The sequence below is a fragment of the Oryx dammah genome, unplaced genomic scaffold, assembly GCF_014754425.2.
Source record: "Oryx dammah isolate SB20612 unplaced genomic scaffold, SCBI_Odam_1.1 HiC_scaffold_25, whole genome shotgun sequence".
Taxonomy (NCBI): Eukaryota; Metazoa; Chordata; class Mammalia; order Artiodactyla; family Bovidae; genus Oryx; species Oryx dammah.
This window is the reverse complement of record NW_024070209.1, coordinates 70,031,158-70,050,576: the sequence shown is the minus strand read 5'-3', so window position 1 is coordinate 70,050,576 and position 19,419 is coordinate 70,031,158. Positions and strand designations below refer to the sequence as shown.

At 51.6% G+C, this 19,419-nt stretch overlaps 1 protein-coding gene and 1 long non-coding RNA gene across 3 annotated transcripts in view; both read left to right on the top strand.

Moving 5' to 3' along the window:
* Positions 1-5,359: 5,359 nt before the first annotated feature.
* Positions 5,360-12,350, top strand: LOC120851407. Its single transcript, XR_005718319.1, has 3 exons — positions 5,360-5,871; positions 11,282-11,404; positions 12,246-12,350. It is a non-coding gene; the product is annotated as an uncharacterized LOC120851407 (long non-coding RNA).
* A 454-nt stretch (positions 12,351-12,804) lies between these two features.
* The window catches only part of TOGARAM2 (TOG array regulator of axonemal microtubules 2), a 43,800-nt gene continuing 37,185 nt past the window's right edge, over positions 12,805-19,419 (top strand). For both annotated transcript variants that reach the window (XM_040224155.1, XM_040224156.1), the window contains exons 1-3: positions 12,805-13,321; positions 14,029-14,240; positions 14,935-15,122. In XM_040224155.1, the coding sequence (XP_040080089.1) occupies positions 13,021-13,321; positions 14,029-14,240; positions 14,935-15,122 (701 nt within the window). In that variant the 5' untranslated portion in view covers positions 12,805-13,020. The remainder of the gene's footprint in view (positions 13,322-14,028; positions 14,241-14,934; positions 15,123-19,419) is intronic.

The following is a 19,419-nucleotide window of genomic DNA, read 5'->3' as shown; positions in this document are numbered from 1 at the left end:
CCTTCCTTTTTGGTGCTTCCATCCACCCTGATCTCTCTCTTAGCTCCCACCTCCCCCACACTCTGCTTAGGTTCCTAACTTCCCTTTTCCTCTCTGTCCTCCTGCTCCCTCCCCTCATCCTCTCATTCTGCTTTTTGGAAAACCAATCTCTCATCCACATTATTTCTCCATTACTGATCTTTGAGCTGCTGCCCTGGGCTCCAGAGGAGCTGTCTAGAGGTCTGAGATTTTCACTTTGTCTCTGCTTCTAAACCTCTGCTTCTTGGTCCAACTCACATCCCTTCTTGGGCCTTGGATTTCCCTTCACTTAAACAAAGACAGAAAAAACAACGGCCTTCCGAAGAAGCCGTTTCGATTTCCCAGGATAACCTGGCCTAGACCCTGGAGAGGTACGTGGAAGACTCTAGCTCTTGGTCAAGAAGAGTTGAGCTTCTCCTGGGGGCAGTGGGAGAAGGACAGAGTGGTGCTCTGATGTCAGCTGAGGTTCTTACAGGGAGATGGTTGTCAAGGGCGCTTTCCTGGAATGTGACAGACACTTAGATGCTGGGCATGGTCAGAACCAACTTTGCTGAGACTATGATGGGAAAAGATGTATTATTTCTTCCCAGTCTCTTCTGAGCCTCTGGTACCTGTAAGTGTTTGCAGACTACAATTTAAAGCTGGGAGCTCCAGCTACTGGGCAGGGATCTCTGAACAGCCAAACCATATACAGAAAGTGTTCTGGGGACAGTAGACCAGGTCATTTTTAATTCAAGACTCCAGAACTATGATCAAGCTCCGGGATGACTCGTTCCTAAAAGTGGGACTCTTAGGGTGGGCGGCAGGCTTCCAGGCCCAGCTGCATAATTTCAGGCAGAATTTGATTCAGTAGTGCTGAGTCCCACCAAGGAATTCAGATCCTAGGGAGGCACTGTCATGGCTCCGACCAGGCTTTGCACTGCTGAGTGACTGTTTTGGGAAGCCTCAGTAGAAGGCTGGAGAAGGCACCTTTCTTCCTAGCTCTGCTCAGGGCCTTGCCAGTTAGGGGCTAGAATGATGCCTTCAGGGCTGTGGGTCCTGGTAGGCAGTGGCTCTTGACATTCCTGGATATGTCATACAGCCTTTCATGAGCCCCTCTTTTAAGAGCCAGGAGAGTAGCTGACCTCTGAGATTTCCTTGCTGCTTGAAATTTAGTGGCAGGAGAAGCAAGTAAAGGCACATCCTATTCCCACAGCGTGAAACTTCGTTAAATTAACTAGGACAGGTTTTGATCTCTAATTTACATTTGCATTAACATTATATACAAGAGTGGGGAAAGGCTCAGAATATTCTGGATTTTATAAATTTATGGATATGTTACATACCTATTGTTCCCAGGACTGCCACTTGTTCATCTGGTACTTTTGTATGAGTTAGAAAAAGATGCCTCTTTAAGACACTTTGAGCTTCCCTGGTGGCTCAGATGGTAAAGAATCCTCCTGCAATGCAGGAGAAGTGGGTTCAATCCCTGGGTCAGGAAGATCCCCTAGAGAAGGGAATGGTGACCCACTCCAGTATTCTTGCCTGGAGAATTCCAAGGACAGAGGAATCTGGGGGGCTGTATTCCTCGAGGTTACAAAGAATCAGATATGCCTGAGTGACTGACATTCACTTTTCACTTCCACTTAAGACGTTCACTTTTCTCCATCAGAGAAAAGCTATAATAAGTGTGCAGATCTGTAGTGTCTGCAGTGTGAATTGTCTATGATGCTCTTGTGCAGTGTCCAACCTGAACAATCAGACAAGGCAGGCCTGCCTCTCTCCTACCTTCATTATTTTTCAAATACAGCTTAAATAAACCTTTCCCTCATATGTAGGCTTTCTCATATCTTTGAGACCAATGATTCTCATATCAGAATTCCTGGGGAGGGTGTAGGGAGGTGTTTCATACGTCACAGACCTAGACATACAGGCAGCTGTCCTCTTCCTCTCTTTCACTCATCCCCCCAAAACACACACTGAGCTTTACAAGTTGAAGACCACAATCCTCAGCTGTGTTGGGGCATAAAAATGGTTGAGAAGTACTGCTTTGGGCTCCTGACCATGAGATTCACCCTGTCCCAGGAGGTCACTGAGATGTAGGCGTGTCTTACCCCAGCCTATCCACTGCCTCCTGCTCACCCCAGGGAACTCATGCAACAGACGGACATTCTATTGCTTTAAGCGGCGCTTCCACTTTGCCACCCAGCCTGAGCCAGGCCTCTTTAATTTTTATTTATCTTTTAATTTATTTTTGTCTGTGTTGGATCTTCATTGCTGGCCATGGGCTTTCTCTAGTTGCAGAGAGCAACTCTTCATTGCAGTGTGCAGGCTTCTTGTTTCTTGGTCTTCTCTATCGCGGAGCATATTGGCATATGGCTCAGCAGTTGTGGAGCACAGGCTTAGCTGCTCAGCAGCTGGTGGGATCTTCCTGGCCCACAGCTTGTGAAATCTTCCTGGACCAGGGACTGAACCCATATCCCCTGCATTGGCAGGCCGTTAGGGAAGCCCAGCCAGGGCTCTTAGCTTCTAGCCTCAAAGACTTTCAAAAAGGGCATTTCCCTCTCCTTGAATGTCTGATTGCCTGCAGTAAAATTGTTATTAAACAAACAATAGTGTTAATAGCCACTGTTTATCGAGTAGTTGCTAGGGCCCAGACACAGTGTTAGGTGCTCGTCCTATTTTATTGAGTACTGTCAATAACTGTGTGATAGTGTTATTCCCATTACAGTCATATGCATGCTCAGCAAAGTTTAGTCACGTGAAGTCACACAGCTAAATGGAATTTAATTCAAGCCTGTCAACTCCTAAGCGTCCTCTCTGGAGTACTGTATACCACTACCTCCAAGAGCAGAGGACTTCAGCCCTGCTGCTTCCACTTAGTTGCCTTGATAGTTACTTAACATTTTTTTAAATGACTTTTTTTTTTCTATTCCAAATTGTGTGTGTGCATGCTTAGTCTCCAAGTCGTGTCTGACTCTTTGTGACCCCATGGACAGAGGAGCCTGGCAGGATACAGTAACTAAGCAAAGGAAACTAAGATTTCTTACTTCCATGTTGATATGTGCCAAGAATTGGGCTACATGGTACTAAATATTATGCCACTTAACTTTTGAAATCCAGTAACAAGGCAGATATTATTGTCCTCATTGTATAGATAAGATTGAGACTTTTAGAAGTTAAGTGATTGTGGAGAAGGAAATGGCAACCCAGTCCAGTATTCTTGCCTGGAAAATCCCATGGTTTGCCGTTTCCTTCTCCATAGTCAGTCAACTAAGTCTCAATCTTCTTATCTATACAATGAGAACAGTGCTTGGCACATATCAACATAGAAGTAAGAAATCTTAGTTTTCTTCGCTTAGTTACTTCTCAGTAAAGATGTGCTTTAATTTTGATTTCTTCAGTCATTCATGATACAAGCAGTTATTAAGAGTTATTACTGGGATGTCCCTGGTGGTCCAATGGCTAAGGCTCCAAACTCCCAATGCAGGGGGTCCAGGTTCGAGCCCTGGTTGGGGAACTAGATCCCACATGCCGCAGCTAAGAGTTCACACACCACACCTAAAGATCCTGTGTGTTGCAACTGAGACTGAGAACAGCCAAATAAATACATTCAAAAAAAGAGTTATTACTATATGCCAGGTACTGGGTTGACATTTGTCTGCATTTCTGTAAATTCCCATGGGCCTACACCTGAGACTGTCTGGAGGACAGAAGGGTCATAGGAGTCTTGATCCCACCTGATCCCATGATGGCAGGAAAGCCAGTGGGTGCAGCTCCGGAGCAGTTAAGGTGGGGGTGCCGTCTCATCTGGGCACTGCCTTCCTACTGGCCCACGTGCCACTCATAGCTGGAGGCAGTGGTGGGGAGCGGGTGCCCTGAGATGCCTCTCACAGAGGGTCTGGTGGGTGTGGGTATTTATCTCCTGGTTCTGGGTGGCAGGAGGCTCTTGGGATACCCGGCTCCAGGAGTGGCTGAGTCCTTATCTGGAAGTTGAGAGTCACAGAGGAAATCAGCTCTGCCTCAGGCTAACAAAGATGGAGGCATCCAGCTGGGGCAGGGGTGGGAAAAGGAACAGAATTTTTTTTTTTCTGGGGTCAAAACACATTATATTCCAGGGCTTCACTGCTCTCGTGCTCTGTGGCCTAACCTCCTATTTCATGGATGATATCAAAGCCTTCCTGCCGGTTCCCTCTGGACTCCCCTCTGCTGCCTCCCTTCACATCCAGGGACCAGACCATGCCTAAGCCAATCCCCGCCCCACCCCACCCCACCTCCCATCCAGGTAGCTCTAGGATCCTGCTGCATCCGTTCCCCTGGCTCCCTTCACATCTACAGCCTTTCCCTTCTGGCTCTTTTTCCTTCTCCTGTGCACATGCTCCAGTAATTCCTATCCTTAAAAGAGACACAGAGAACCAGCACCAGCTTCACCCACCCTCGCTCCTCCCCAGCTGCCACCCACTCTCTCTTCTTTCCCATCCAGCAGCTCTGAAGAGTGATCCCTACCCATCGTCTCCTTGACCTTCCACATGCTTCTCAAGAGCAGCTGCCTGTGATCTCCGGGTCCCCTAGGCACAGAAGCTGCTATCAGTAACCTGGTTGATGTCCTCAGGGCCACATCAATGGGTTTTTCTCAGTCCTTACCCCTCCCGACTTCTTTGCTGTGTGGACACTTCTGCTTATTCCCTGCTCTCTGGGTTTTCCTGGTACCCACTCCCTACTTCCCTGAGTGTCCTCACTCCGGCTCTCCTCCCTCGTTGTCAGGGCTTCCTGGTTCCAGGCCCTTTCCAGAGTCTTAGATGGTAATACTATAGAAATGAATATTGCTTCCACGGACTCTTTTTTTTTTCTAATCTTTCCCTCCGCCCTTTTTTTTTTTTTTTGCCATGCCATGTAACTGGCAGGATCTTAGTTCCCCAACCAGGGATTGAACCCAGGCCACCTGCAGTGAAAGTACCCAGTCCTAACCACTGGAAAGACAGGGAATTTTTGCACAAGACTCTTAGGCAAGCAAAGCTTTTCATTAAAAGAGATAGTTTATGCTCAAGGTAGAAGGTGGGGAAAAGGGGCTAGCTCAAGGGGTGAGTTGCTTTTATAAAAAAAAAAAAGAGAGGGCTGGTCTCATGAGCACTGGCAATTTCCAGAAATAGTCAAACATCTTTGATCAGCGGTGGGTGGCTATCAGGAATAGGGAGTATTTCTGTGGGGGAAAGGTTGGCATGAGAATTTTCTGCAAGAAAGCACAGGAACAGATAAGGTTGAAATTGACAGTTGAGCTTCTGGTCTTGTGGCCACTATGTATGCCAGGCATTTGTGCTCTGGCTTGTAGGGCTTGTTTTGCCCAAGGCTGTTCCCAGGTCCTGATTCCAAGATGGTTGCACTCCTGCCTGTCTTGTTTCTACTGACAACATCTGCTCTCATGGCTTCAATTGCTGCCTGATTCTCAGGGGTTTCTGGCCTGTGTCTCCAGCCCAGATCACCCTCTCTTGAGTCTCAAACCAACTTTCTGGATGCCTGTACCTGGGGGCCCTGGAGGAGCCACAAACCAACCTGTCCAAACCAGGACTAAGGGTCTCTTCCGGGCTGGCACCTGCTTCTGTGTTCACCATCTCAGCAGCAGAGGTACCCTGTGCTCCAGCTCTCTCATCAGATCCCTAGACTCAGCTAGACTCTCCCAGCCCTCCTGTCCTCATCAGTCTCCCTGTCTTGCTGATGTGGTTCCTGCTTCTTTCTCAGATCTGACCCTGTTCTCCCATTTGAACCACCTCTGCCTGAAATCACACTCTTCTCTTCTCTCTCCAGGGTTATTTCCACAACCTCCTGCCCTGTCCACCCACATCTGTCTGCCAGCTGCCGTGAGCTTCATACATTACAGTATGTATGCAGAACGGATGCCACGGGGTGTTGATTGCTTACTAGGGGCCAGACTCAGGACTGAATGATTTTGTATTTTATTGGATGTATTATTGGAGTGGGGTGGGCAATATCTCTGTTTTTGCAGTTAAGGAAACTTTGGCTCAGAGAAGTGTGGCAACAGGTCTGTGGTCACGCATATCACAGGTGTTGGAATTTAATCTCAGTCACCTTTGGATTTCAGTTCCTCACATACAGCTCAATGAGTGAGCAGATCTCAGACTTTCAGTGATGGCTGAACTTAGGAGGTCAGAGTCCAGTGAGTTACCCGAGCACACACAGAGTTTTCCCTGGGAGTCATGGGGTGGGCTACCTCTTATGGGGGAGGGGACGGGGTATGTATGGGAGTGAAGCTGTGGGCAGGTGACTATTTTCAGGGGAGACACCTGGGGTACAGGAAGGGGTCAGATCTAAACTCTGACATTAGAGACAAATCTTGGTTAAGTCATGCATATTTTCTGTACCTAGTCCAGAGGCTGAGCTAGTGTCTCTGCTTGGGTCCTAAAATTTTGTCAAAAACTTCCTTCCCTAGGAAAGTTCGTCCTGGGTCCCCATTGAGGGGTCTGCATGAAAACACAGGTTAGATGATGTCATTTCTCAGCTAGAAATCCTTAGAGCTCCCTTTGCTTGCAGAACATGCCCAGACTTGACGGAGCTGTGCAGGTACGGGCCCTCGACTACCTGCCTAGACTTGGGCCCTCCCGGCAAACACTAAACTCAGGCCTATTCGGTCCTCCGTGACTTTGCTCAGAATTTCCTGAGCCTGGATTGCCTTTCCTACTTCCCTGCCTATCTAGGTCCTACTTCCTTCCCAGCCCAGTGAGGATGCAGCTTTTCCACGGAGGTTCTCTGCCTGGTCAGATAGCACTGAGGCTCTCCCCATGTGCCCATCCCTACCCAGGACCAGGAAGGATTGGATTCTCCAGGTGTTGCCACAAGCATTCCCTGGGCAGTATAGAATCACCATGAAAATAGCTGGAGACTCATCTAGTTTGAGCCTCTTACACTGTAGATGTGTTGTCTCTTCCTTGTGAGGGGTGCCTGTTTCACCTGGGTCTGTCTTGGAGGAATGGAGGGCTGGTCCTGGTAACTTTAAAGATAGCGTGGGTTTGCACGTTTGTGCGTGTGTGTTTACATGTCGGGTGGGGGAGGGAGAGAAAGAGCTAATTCTCGACATTAGTGATTACCTACCAGCAATGGTACTAAATGATGTTTATACATGACTTCACGGAATCCTAACAAAATCTGTTGTTAGAACACTGTTTCAGATGAAGGAATCAAAGCTCAGAGGAATTAAATAAACTGCCCAGGTTCATTTAAGAGGGCCAGGGCAAGGTCCCAGCCTCCCTGTGTCAACCTCAAAGTAGAGTTCCAGGAGTCCCGAGTGGGTGTTCAGGGCAGCCTGGGGTGGGGGATGGGGTGGGAGGGCTGCTTACCCCCAAGGCCCCTCTCCAGTGGGTATTTCAGCAGGGACATACTTTGGGTTCAAACTCTAGGTTTGGTGACTCAGTCATCTTTCCCTTCTCCTTTCTCTTCTCTCCCTGCCATGGCACCATCATTCCCATCAAACACATCTGAGCAGGTGAGCTCTCTGACTTACTGGAACCCACGTCCCAGGACTCGGGGCCAACCCCATCCCAGTACCCCTGTGCTGACCCTTCCTCCCTCCTCAGAGCCTTGCCCTCCTACCTGAGGACTGTTCGTTTGAGGACCAGGTTCTACCCAGCTCCCTCTGGAGCAAGGTGGACCCTGTGGGCTGTGTGAGGTACAGGACGCTGGGGACTTTGTCCTTGGGGCTGAAGACATTCTTTCCTGGGACAATACCTGTTTGTTCCCTTTCTACTTGAAACCTGAGTCCCCTTCAGTCACCTTTCTTCATTCCTGCGATGCTGGTCACCATGGAACCTCTTTAGCCATAGTTTTAGTGGAAGGAGTGGACAACAGTCAGTTACCTCAGGTCACTCCATTTCCTGAGTGGGGACTCTGAGACTGAGGGTGGAGGAGCCAGCCACCTTGGGGGATTCAGAGCATCAGGGGGTGAGGAGGGAACCCTGGTCCCCAGAACCCCTTCACTGTAGCCCTTTAGGTCAGGGACTGGTTTTCCCATCAGGGGACAGTCACTCCTTGATGCCCAGGACAGTGATGGGTCAAACAGGGGTTCAGTGGATTGTGCCTCAGAGGTCAGCACTAAGTACTGTCCATGCCAAACCCCAAAGCTTTGATGTCATCTGGAATGGAATATCTGACTGTGGTTTTATAGTTTGGGCATAGATCTTTACGTTTCCACCAGGCCTTGGGGAGGCGCCACCCACTGTCCTGACAGAAGACGTGGTTGTCCGTACACAGGTGTAGACAGCGCCCACTGGCAGGCACTGGGGAGGCCAGTAAGTAGACCCTGAGGGCCTGAGGGGTCAAAGGTGTGAACGTAGGAGAGGGGAGGTCTGAAAGGGACTCTGCTGGGTTGCCCGGGCAAGCCATGGAGTGTACTCAGCGTTCCCTTCCACACTGATGGTGTCCCTCAGGGCGTGGAGGGACATGGGCCATCCTGGTCTGCCGGGGAGGTAGTGGGGAGGAGAGGGATGGAGGCAGTCTTGCTCAGAAGGTGCCGTGGAACCGTACGTGTCTGGGTCTTTGGGCAGCTCTAAATCTTCTCTTTAGCTTCATAGACATGATCACTATGGGGAGACTGAGACAGCATATCCACTTTGATAGCCTAAGGTCAGAGTCAGGGCTGGGGTCTTCTTATACAGGGAGTCTGAACTACAGCCTGTGTGAACATCAGAGTCACTCAGGAGTTAAGGGAAGAAAAAAACCAGACAAAGCCCAGTGGCCGTTCCCTGGAAGAGTCTGCTTCTGTGGAGGTCTGGGTGCCGCCTTGGAATCTGTCATTCGAATTAGTTCCCAGGAGATTTTGATCTGCCAGAACAAGGGCTATAGCTAAACATCACATTTCCTCATGTGATTCACACAGAAAGTCTGCACCCTGGTTAGATTCAGGTAGCAGGAGTCTGTGGCGTCCAAAGCCTGGACTCCAGCTTGTTTACTTTGATTCAGTCTGTCCTCCCAGGAACGTTCTTTCTGGGTTTTGCTGGAAGCAGCCATCTTGGCAAATTCTTGAGTCTCTCTCGTTCAGAGAGGCGAGAGGTGAGTGTTGGGACCCATGGAATAAAATCTTCCTCCACGTCACTCTGGAGAAGGGACATGTCTCTCAGCTATTCCGGGCTGCTTGTCACTACTGTGACAGGCAGTTGCCTTCTCCTCTGATTGTGAGGAAAATTCTCCTCAGAAAACCGAGTGGCTGGAGGCTGCAATCAGCATGAACTCAGAGGCTGGGCCGGAACCTCTCTTTGACCAGGGGTTGCTAGGAGCTGCTCTGCCTGCTGGGGTCTGGGTGGGGATGTGGTGGGCCGGCTTCCAGACAGAAGGCAGGTGTTTTCGGTTCCTGGGTTAGGATTTGTTGCTCAGCAAAAAGAGTCTGGCATTGCCTCCTGCCCTGTCCCAGATGGTATCTCAAGGGACCTACTCTGGGGCAGAAACTGGGGGATATGGAAGGTGTGGCCTTTGTCTTGATTTTATCATTGATCATCTCTGGTCATTCACCTCCCTACCTGTCAGGGTGGAAACGGGTCACTACGATATCAGCAGAGAATATATAAAACTGAGTGAACTTGCAGAGTCTGCGGCGAGACCTTTATTACATGGGAAAAGAAAGAAGTCAGGTCAAGGGCAGGAATGGACGACTGACCCCGGAGGGTTAAGGGAGGCTGGAAAGAGGCTTGGAGGGGTCAAGTGGTCAGCTCAGGACAATGAAGCTCAGGACAATGAAATGGCTGGGAGTGTCTGAGGTTGGCTTAGTCAACAAAGTGAGAATGAGGGCCAGGAGCTTTGTGCAGAAGACTGGTGTGCCTGAGAGAAAACAAGGGAGTTAGTCTCTGCAGAGTTCCTACTGCAACCTTGAGTGATCAGAGGGGTTGCAAAGCTTGGCTCAGCATGAGCTTCCGGGGCAGCTACCAGAGTAATGAGGAAAGTAGAAACTGGTGGGGAAAGGCATTGTCAGACTCCCCCTTGATAAGCTCCACCTTCCCCAAGACCCTGAGGTGACCGTGTCAACACCAAAGCCATCAGCAAAGCTGGGTTCATGCGTTTCACTGGCACTCTTCATAATGGACTGTCTACAGTCATGCAGACTGTCTACATGGACTGTCTACATAATGGACTGTCTATAGTCATGTAGCCTTGAGAGTCCCTTGGACTGCAAGTAGATCAAACCAGTCAATCCTAAAGGAAATCAGTCCTGAATATTCATTGGAAGGACTGATGCTAAGGCTGAAACTCCAATGTTCTGGCTACCTGATGAGAAGAACTGACCCATTGGAAAAGACCCTGATGCTGGGAAAGATTGAAGGCAGGAGGAGAAGGGGATGACAGAGGATGAGATGGTTGGATGACATCACTGACTTGATAGACCTGAGTTTGAGCAAGCTCCGGGAGTTGGTGAAGGACAGGGAAGCTTGGTGTGCTTCAGTCCATGGGGTTGCAAAGAGTCGGACACGACTGAGCGACTGAACTGAACTGAACAGTTATGCAACCTGGGGACTTGGAAACTTTAAAGTGTCCAAGAGAGTCCGAATGTTAAAAGTGCCCTTCAGTGCTTGCCAAGTGCTAAGTTGCTTCAATCACGCCCAACTCTTTGCAACCCTATAGACCATAGCCCACCAGGCTCCTCTGTCCATGGGATTCTCCAGGCAAGAATACTGGACCATGCCCTCCTCCAGGGGATCTTCCTGACCCAGGGATCAAACCCGTGTCTCTTTACATCTGTTGCACTGGCAGGTGAGTTCTTTACCATTAGCACCACCTGGGAAGCCAGTGGCAGATTTCTTTCCTACAAGAATGCTTTAAGGGCTTCTCTGGTGGCTCAGTGGTAAAGAAACCACCTGTCAATGCAGGAGACACAGTTTCAGTCCCTGATCTGGGAAGATCCCACATGTCTGGGAGCAACTAAGTCCCTGGGCCACAACTATTGAGCCTGTGCTCTAGCGTCTGGTAGCTGCAACTATAAAGTCCACGTGACATAACTACCGAAGCCCGAGTGCCTAGAGCCTGTGCTGAGACAAAAGAAGCCAAGGAATCAGAAGTCCGTGCACCACAACTGGAGAATAGTCTCTGCTTGCCGCAACTAGAGAAAACCCTGCACAACAACAAAGACCCGGCATAGTCAAAAATAAATAAAAATTTTAAAGCCCTTAAAAAAAAAAAAGAAAGAATGCTTTAGCTCCTGGTGGGCTTCCCACAAAGCGGTTTAAAAAGAGTTTGTGATTTGTACGGATCCTCTCTGCCTCTCTCCATCGTATACCCCTGGATGTTATAGGTTGGGGTCCTCTGGATGCTTGAGGATTGTGCTCACGGCCTAGAAACTAGCTGCTGCCTCTGGACAACCCCCCAGGTGCCTCCTCCACCCAGGGCATGGGCACCCGTGACGATGTGCCCCCAGGTAAGGGGCCCCAAGGAAGGTTGTCGGGGTGGGGATCTTCCTTGGATACTCCCGCGGGCTCTGCTTGGGAGATGTGGTCGGGCCGCCAAGCCTTTCCATCCGGGCGAGGCTCTCTGTGGGCTCTCCCTGCTCAGCCTCCTGTGGATGGCTCCCTATCTGGCTCCAGATTTCTCAACCAGGGCTTTGCCTCCACTCTCTGAGATAATGGACTGACTGAGGGTAGTGTTCTGTAGTGGGAACATGAAGACGGGCCATGGATGCAGGAGTGGGTCCATGGGAGGGCTGAGTGGCCCCGTTTTCCTCAGCTGACAGGGCAGGAGACAGTGAGGCCAACTCTGTATCAGGAAACAGCGTTCCAGGCCTGGTGCTGCCGCTGGAGCCGGCTGTGTGAGCCCGTTTCCCCTGGAGGGTGAGGGAGTCAGAGGTCCTGCCTGGAGCGAATGGGTGCTTGTGAGGTGGAGCTGCTGCTCCTGGCAGGGGCCTCTGCAGGGGCCTGGAGACCCCTCGGGAGGAGTGTGGAGAACTGGGAATGCCTGAGCAGTTCAGGGAACAAGCCACTGTGCTCAGGGCCGAGGACCGGGGAGCCATGAAGGAGGCTGAGAAGGTGCAGTGTGGGGAGGGCTTGGAGCAAAGCTGGGAGAAGTCACGCAGAGCGGGCTGGGAAGGTGGGCTTTGGTGGGGAGCACGGTGCCCTGGCCGGCTGGGGTCGGGGTGGCAAGCCCCCACCTGAAGGCAAGGCTCTGATTTGGGGGATGGGCCACAGAGTGCCCAGGGCTGTCTGTCCCCTATCCCGGCCTTAGTGGACTCTAAGATGCTGCTCTCCCTGCCTTTCTGTCCCCAGCCAAAGTTCTGGCTCCCGTGGCCGTGTACTGTGGCAGCGTTCCCCAGAGCAGTGCTGGGCCCCTTGCACCCCCAGGTGGAAGCAGTGACTCCAGCCTGAAGACATTTGGAGGTGAGACGGGGGGGACGGGCCTAGTGACTCCATCACATGAAATGGCCTTCGAGTGTCCCAGCAGCCTCTCTGGGGCCTTGGGGCAGAGATGGGCCATTCCGCCTGGCAGCCACGCAGACAGGGTCAGTGATCACAGAGCAGAGCTTGGACCTCATCCTCGAGGGAGGAGTTGGGTGTGTTTAGATGCCCGACTGTGTCTTCAAGCCATGGGCAGGCGTTAATTTTACCCTGGTCCCTGCTGGACATGTCCTTTGGTTTTAGGTGAGTCCTTGGGCTTCCCTGGTAGCTCAGATGATAAAGTGTCTGCCTGCAATGTGGGAGACCTGGGTTTGATCCCTGGGTCAAGAAGATCCCCTGGAGAAGGAAATGGCAACCCACTCTAGTACTCTTGCCTGGAAAATTCCATGGACAGAGGAGCCTTGTAGGCTATAGTCCATGGGGTCACAAAGAGTCGGGCATGACTGAGTGACTTCACTTCACCTCACTTTCAATTCTCTGCTCAAAGGATGGAGGTGTATGGAGGGCTCCTGCCAGAACAAGGAATAAGTGGGGCTCTCCTAGGAACCACAGGAAGGCCCCGTGAGCCCCAGGGAGGCAGAGCTGAGGTCCCGGGGCCTGGGTGGTGTTAGCACCCAGGGAAGTTGGGGGAGTAGGCTCCTCTAGCATGGCAGTTCTTGTCTCAGCCTCCCTCCAGCTAGCGCCCAGTGCCCTCCTGGAGAAGCCATCACAGCTCTTGAGTGGAAGTGGGGACCCTGGCAGCCTCAAGCTGGATGCTCCCCTGAAGGGCTGGCAGGCCACAAATGGCCACCCCAGGAGCCTCGCGGCCCTGTCTCTGGGTCCCCACCCGCTGGTGCCACTCCCCTCGCTGGAGTCAGAGGTCAACAGTGTGGCCCGGGACACCACCCAGATCAAGGACAAGCTCAAGAAAAGGAGACGCTCGGAGGGCTTGGCAGCATCTTCCCGTGGTGAGCCTTGGGCCCTGCCCAGACCCCAACCCTAAGGTCAGGGACCCCAGGCCACCTGGACTGTGAGAGTCAGCAGGTGTGCAACTGGCAGCTGGGGTCAGAGGTGGTCAGGGGCACCCTCTCTACAGCCCCGCCTCCTCCCTGGAATGCCATCTCCCACTTGGGCCTCTGCAGCGGCTCCCAACCGGACTCCCCATTCCCGCCCTCGCCTCCTTCTAGTCTTCACTGCAGAGGAATTCTTTTCAAACACAGATTTGACCACCTCTTTCCTCCCACTTCTGCCAACTATGCTAAGCCACCCAGTGGCTTTCAAGTGGATACAAGGACTAGAGCCTGCTGCCTTCCCTCCTAATTCAGTACTGATTTTGTTCCCCTTTCTACCCAACCTGCTTCTGAATTTTAATTATTTAATTAATTTATTCTGAATTTTATTTATTTTTTTCTTTTTCTTTAATTTTAATTTTTACTTTGTCTTACTTTACAATTCTGAATTTTAAATAGGTGACTTTGACTGACACTTTCTACCAAATTCTACAGGAGTGGGAAAGGACACTCAGCACAGTCTAGGGGTGGGCTTGGGGCTGGGGGAACATCTGCCCCCTCCTCTCACCATCCCAGGTGACATAAGGCCCTGTTGCCAGCAACTGAACTAACTCCACTCCCCACACTCTGGGGACTCACTTACTCCCCATCCTCACCCCATACAGCCTCTTTGGATGCTGGTGGAGGCCCCAAAGGAGTTCCCCTGAGGACTGCCATCCCCCGGGCTACCTCTCAGAGGCTGCTGAGGGTATCCAGGCCAATGCCCCCCATCCAGAGCATCCCCACCACCCCAGAAGCCAGTGGAGCCAAGGAGAAGGGTCTAGACATGCCCACAAGCCATCAGGGTCCCCAAGAGCTGAGACCCGGTGCCCAGGAGGTAAGGCAGTTGGACTGCTCTGAGTCTCGCCTCCCTGTCCTTCTGTTTTTCTTTCAATCCTTCACCAATCCCTGTTCTTGGGCCCTGAGCATCTCTGAAGGTATCTTCGGTAGTTGCCCCAGAGGTACTGAGCTGGCTCTTCCTAAGCAGATGCTGTGTGACTATCCATCTTACACGTGATGGTTCTCAAGCCTTCTCTGATCTAAGTGTTCCAGAATTTCCTATGGTTCTGACCCTCCTCATTTTGGCAAGGGACTGTGGCAGAGGGGAAAGAATACTGGGTTAAGACTCAGGAGATTTAGGTTCTGGTTTCTACTCTGCCCTCACTGACTGTGTGACCTTGGGCAAGTCACTTCCCTCTCTGGGCCTCAGTTTGCACTAAGATAAGGGAATTGGACCTGATGTTTTTGAGGATCCCTTTCAGCTCTGATGTTCTAGGATTTTCTGAAATGAGAACAGAAAAACAACTAATAATACTGACTAAAGGGGTTGGAGTAGAAATGAGAGGACCCCCTTTTTGTTTAAATGGTAAGGAAACAATGAGCTCAGAGGTCCCAGGGTTGTGTTATTAGAGAAACAGGATACTTACCAGTGCTGTGGATAGAAGGGACCACTCTGCGTGCAGCACTTGGGAAGTGAGCATCCAGAGTGAACTGTTTCATGGACCAGACCCCTCCCTGACCGCTGCTCCCAGGTACAGATTTCCCAACAGTACCTGCACTGCAATGATGAGAAGATGCACAAGTCCCTGGGAGGCATTGTGATCCCACCCATCCCAAAGGCCAAGGTACCTGCTGGGACCTCCTGCACACCTGGCTCCCTTCCCAGCCTCTTGCCTCCTGGCCAGGACATCCTCACGGGCCTCAGGCCCCCCACCACACGGTAAGCAGCCCTAAATCAAAACTACCTTGTGGTCCTCTCTCCTCTACCCTCCAAGGTCTGCTTGGACTCCATATGACTGAGTCTCCACACCAGGGGAGAGCTCTGGGGGCCAGATGTGTGGAGGGCAGGGTCCTCCACCATGAGCCTCTGACCTGGGGCAGTCACAGAGCTGGCCCTTGACTCCAGCAGGAGGGGTGTATAGGCTTAATTAGCAATGTCTTGACTTCTGTCTTTTACCAGTGTGCTGATACGTGTGGTTGCTGCCCTGATGAATAGAGTATGAATATTTTTAAAGCACTATTTGGATTCATGATAGCTCTTTGTGATGGTGCATTTTCTTAATGAATGGATGTTAAAAATGCAAGCATTATTGTGTCTATGTATGAGGGGTAGTCTACAAAAATTTTGGACTAAAAAGGGAATCAAAAAACTGGGAATTGGTGAATAGGGAGGGTGAATAGAGAATCAGTGAATAGAGAGAGAGGGAGAGATAGACACAGGGAGAAGGAGAGAGAGCGCTCTTTTGGGGTCTCCTGTACCCATTTCTCTCAAGGGTCCTCTGTCTCCCACATCGCCTCCCCTTCTGTCCCAAGACATGTCCACATCTTATTGTACCCTGGTGGAGTGTGGGAGCCCATCTGTGGACCTGCTCCTGGATTTAAGCTCTCTGCTCGATTTTTCCACCAACCTCTTCCTCCACCGGTCTCCACCTCCTCACCATCAACACTGCCTCCTCATTTTCTGCTCAGACACCCACCTCTTCCTCCCTCTGAGAGTTCTTGGTGGCTTTCATGACTCTCTGGCCCCCGATAAGTGACCCTTCCACCCATCCCACTGCTCTTGAGATGTTGATGTCCTTGAATTCTTTGCCTTCCTCACCTTCCTGACTTCCAGGCAGTCTCCTGTGTGCCCCCTCTTTCCTTGTTTCTTAAATGTATTCCAGAACTCTTCGCCTCCATCTCCTTGTTCTCCCCTGGGAGTCTTATCTGTGCAGGTGGCTTCCAAGGTCAAGTGGGATGGGAGACTTCTGCATCCCCTGGCTTCCCTCCTCCTTTTGAACATTCCCAGGGCTCTCAAGACTGATGCAGATCCAGCGTTGGAGGCAACCGCCACAATACACCACCACCACAGCATCACGGATGGAGCTCTTCGTGTTTCCCCTAACTGTCTCTCCCCCATGACCTCCCAATTTCCACTGGGGTGCAGGCATGCTCTTTGATCTTCCAATTTCAGCATCATTTTCAACTCTTGCCTCCTGTTCCTAACAGATTGCCACATCCCATAAGGGCTTTCTTAAACAACGAAAGACAATACGGAGGCTACCACCCCTGCTTGCCGCTGCCTTTGCTCTTAGTTTGTACTTACTGGCTCCCTTTTGACCTCCCCCTGGAGCTCCTGCCCCATCTCCTTGTGGCCCTGAGCTCTTCATCCTGATCTTTTGTTTTCATCTACCCCTCTTCCCCAAATACACCCCTTCCATGCACCTCACTTCTATTGACTTCCTGGTGCCAGCAGCTTAAACAGGAGTCTCCTTGGCCAGATATTCAGGGTGTCCCAGTCCACCACTTCACACTTCCTCCTGTGCTGCTCTGTGGGAGCCTGAGTGGCAACCCGCCCCCCCTGCTCCATAGCCCTGTGTCCAGCCCTGGACGGCGCCTCCCTGCAGCCCCAAATGAGCTCTTATCCTCGGCCTGCTGGTCAGTTCCTACACTTTTCAAGCCCCAGTCCCACGTCCACCCCCTCTGTCAGGTCTTCCCTGGCCTCCTCGGGACGTGGGGAAGGGCTCTGTTCACACGGCATCCAGCCTGTGTGCTCTCCAGCCACCTCCCACCTACTTATTTGCTCACCTTTTCTTTCTATTCTTGAACTTGCAGCACTATAAGGCAGGGGCGTCAAGCTCCCATGTTCACTGCCATGGATTAGTCACGCGTGGATTAGGCAGATAACTATCTGAAGTATCTGCCTATTTGCTGCCAGGCTGTGACATGGATTTCTCTCCATTGACTCCGTGAAGCTAGCTAATGGCTGGGTGGGAGACTCCATTACCATTTCATCCATCCTTCCATCCATCTGTCTGTCCATGTGTCCGTGCATCCACTGAGTCACTGTTAAGAACACTCTGTGCCAGACATTGTGTCAGGCACTGTGAAAGCAAAGCCAAACAAGACATCCTCTGTGTTCTGGGAGCTCATAAGAGAAATTCCCCAGCAAACCATTGACTAAAAGCCCCAGTGAGGTAAACACTAAGGTAGAAGGCTGCCTCTCATTCTGAGGAGTGCTGTGGAAAATTATTTCAATCAGGCCAGGAAGACTTCTCAGAGGAGATGAGGCCAGTTGGGTTTTGAAGGCTGAGGCAGCGTCTGTGAGATGGAGAACAGGGAGAGTTGGGAAGGACGATTGACTGAGGCATTTAGGGCAGGGCTAGTTTTTCAGCAGCACCGTATCTGTGTGTGATAGGGGGTGAGGTACGCAGGGCTGAAAGGCCCGTGTGCTAAACTGAGGAGTATGAGCTTTACCCTGAAGCAGTGAGGTGCCACTGAAGGCTTTTTGATGTGGAAGTGATGTCAGATCTGATTTAGGAAGGCCACTTTGGCCATGGCAGTGTGGCGTGGGCTGTGCACACTGTCAGGACTGCCTCAGGGACCCAGGGGAGAAGCTGTGGGCACCTGAATGGGCAGAGGCTGTGGGTCCCTGGTCTGCAGTGTTCAGTGTGCAGAGGGGCTCGGAAAGTGAAGAAGTGGGGGAGGGGCTTGGTGACTGGATGGCTGTGGGATGAACCAGGTAGGGAGCTGAGGCCCATGCCAGAGTTACTGGATAAACAGCCAGACAGATGGTGGTGGCTTCAGCAGGACAGGGAATTAGGAGGAGAGTCAGGCTTTGGGGCAGTGAGGTGGCAGCTTGTGAGTGGGTTCAACTTGTGCTGCTGGGGACACTGGTTGATGCTCAGATGTCTGGCCAGGTGCGTGGAGAAGACTGTCGATGCAGGTAGAGCTTTGCTGTTCCATCATTTTCGTGCGGCCTGGTGGGACCACCTCAGGTCATGGTGGGGGTTCAGAAGAAGGAGGAGGGGCTGGAACACTGGGCAGAGAAAAGTGAAGGCTCTCTGGGTGTGGGTGACCTTGGCCTCTGTCTTTTCTGTTAATGGGTCTCTAGAGAAGGGAAGGAGAGGTTTGCCAAGGTCCACGGCTTGAAGGAGGCTGAGCCACGTGCTCTGAGGCCACATCCTCTGCTCAGAGGGGAAGGGAAAACAGCCTCCAGCTTGAGGTCAAAGGGGCAAGGCTGTGGGCCAGGAGCCAGGGGTGGTCGGGTCTGAGGGAGGAAGCAGTGCTAGGATTACCGGTGCCCCGTGCCCACTCTGTGCCTAGCCAGAACCACCAAAGGGACTTCCCTGCTCACCTCTGCCCCCAGCCCTGTTGGCACAGCTGGGCAGTGGTGGGTTCCAATGGCAAAGACCTAGCGCCCTAGCTGGGTGCCCTAGGGTGTTTACCTATGGTCTCCAAGCCACACAAGCCCTCCCTGGGGGTCCTGACCTAGGAGGCTGTGACTGTCCCAGGGAGAAACTCTGAGTCTTGGTCGTCCCAGGCTCTGGCCCTTCCTGTAGACCTCCGGTCCCCTGACCTCCATGGTCCCCTCAGTAGGAGCTCCTATATCTGGGCAGGCACTCAGGTGGGCTCTCCTACAGCCTGTCCTCTGGCCATCCCAGCCTGGGTCACCCTGCTGAGTGAAAACTCTGAGGCCAGAATACAGGATGCCGTGTCCCAGTTCTCATGGCTTGTCACCCTGTCAGCCCCCCAGAGCCTTCTGCAGTCTATGCGTTTCCCAGTGAGAAGAGACTAAGTCCATGTTAGATAATGCATATCTGGCCTTCCTGGGAATGTAAGGCCCATGAATGCATCACCACCTGTCTTAGTGATGCTGTATTCCCAGTGTCTACACAGTGCTTTGCGCACAGTACATCTTCAATAGGGTATGGTAACCCCCTCCGGTATTATTGCCTGGAGAATCCCATAGACAGAGGAGTCTGGCAGGCTACAGTCCATGGGGCTGCAAAGAGCTGGACCTGGCTGAAGCAACAACATGCATGCATGAATGAGTAAACAGTACTGTTTATTTAAAAAACTGCAATTAAAACCAGTGCCAGGAATGCCTCATCTTTCCTTCCTGTGCTCAGTTTGAACTGAACGTCTCCTACAAAGCAGTGGTGATTTCATCAGCAGCAAAGGGAGTCATTCCCTCTAAACCCTGGAGGGGAAAAGGAGTGGGTCCTTGAGCTCTCATGGGTTGGGAGAGGACTTGA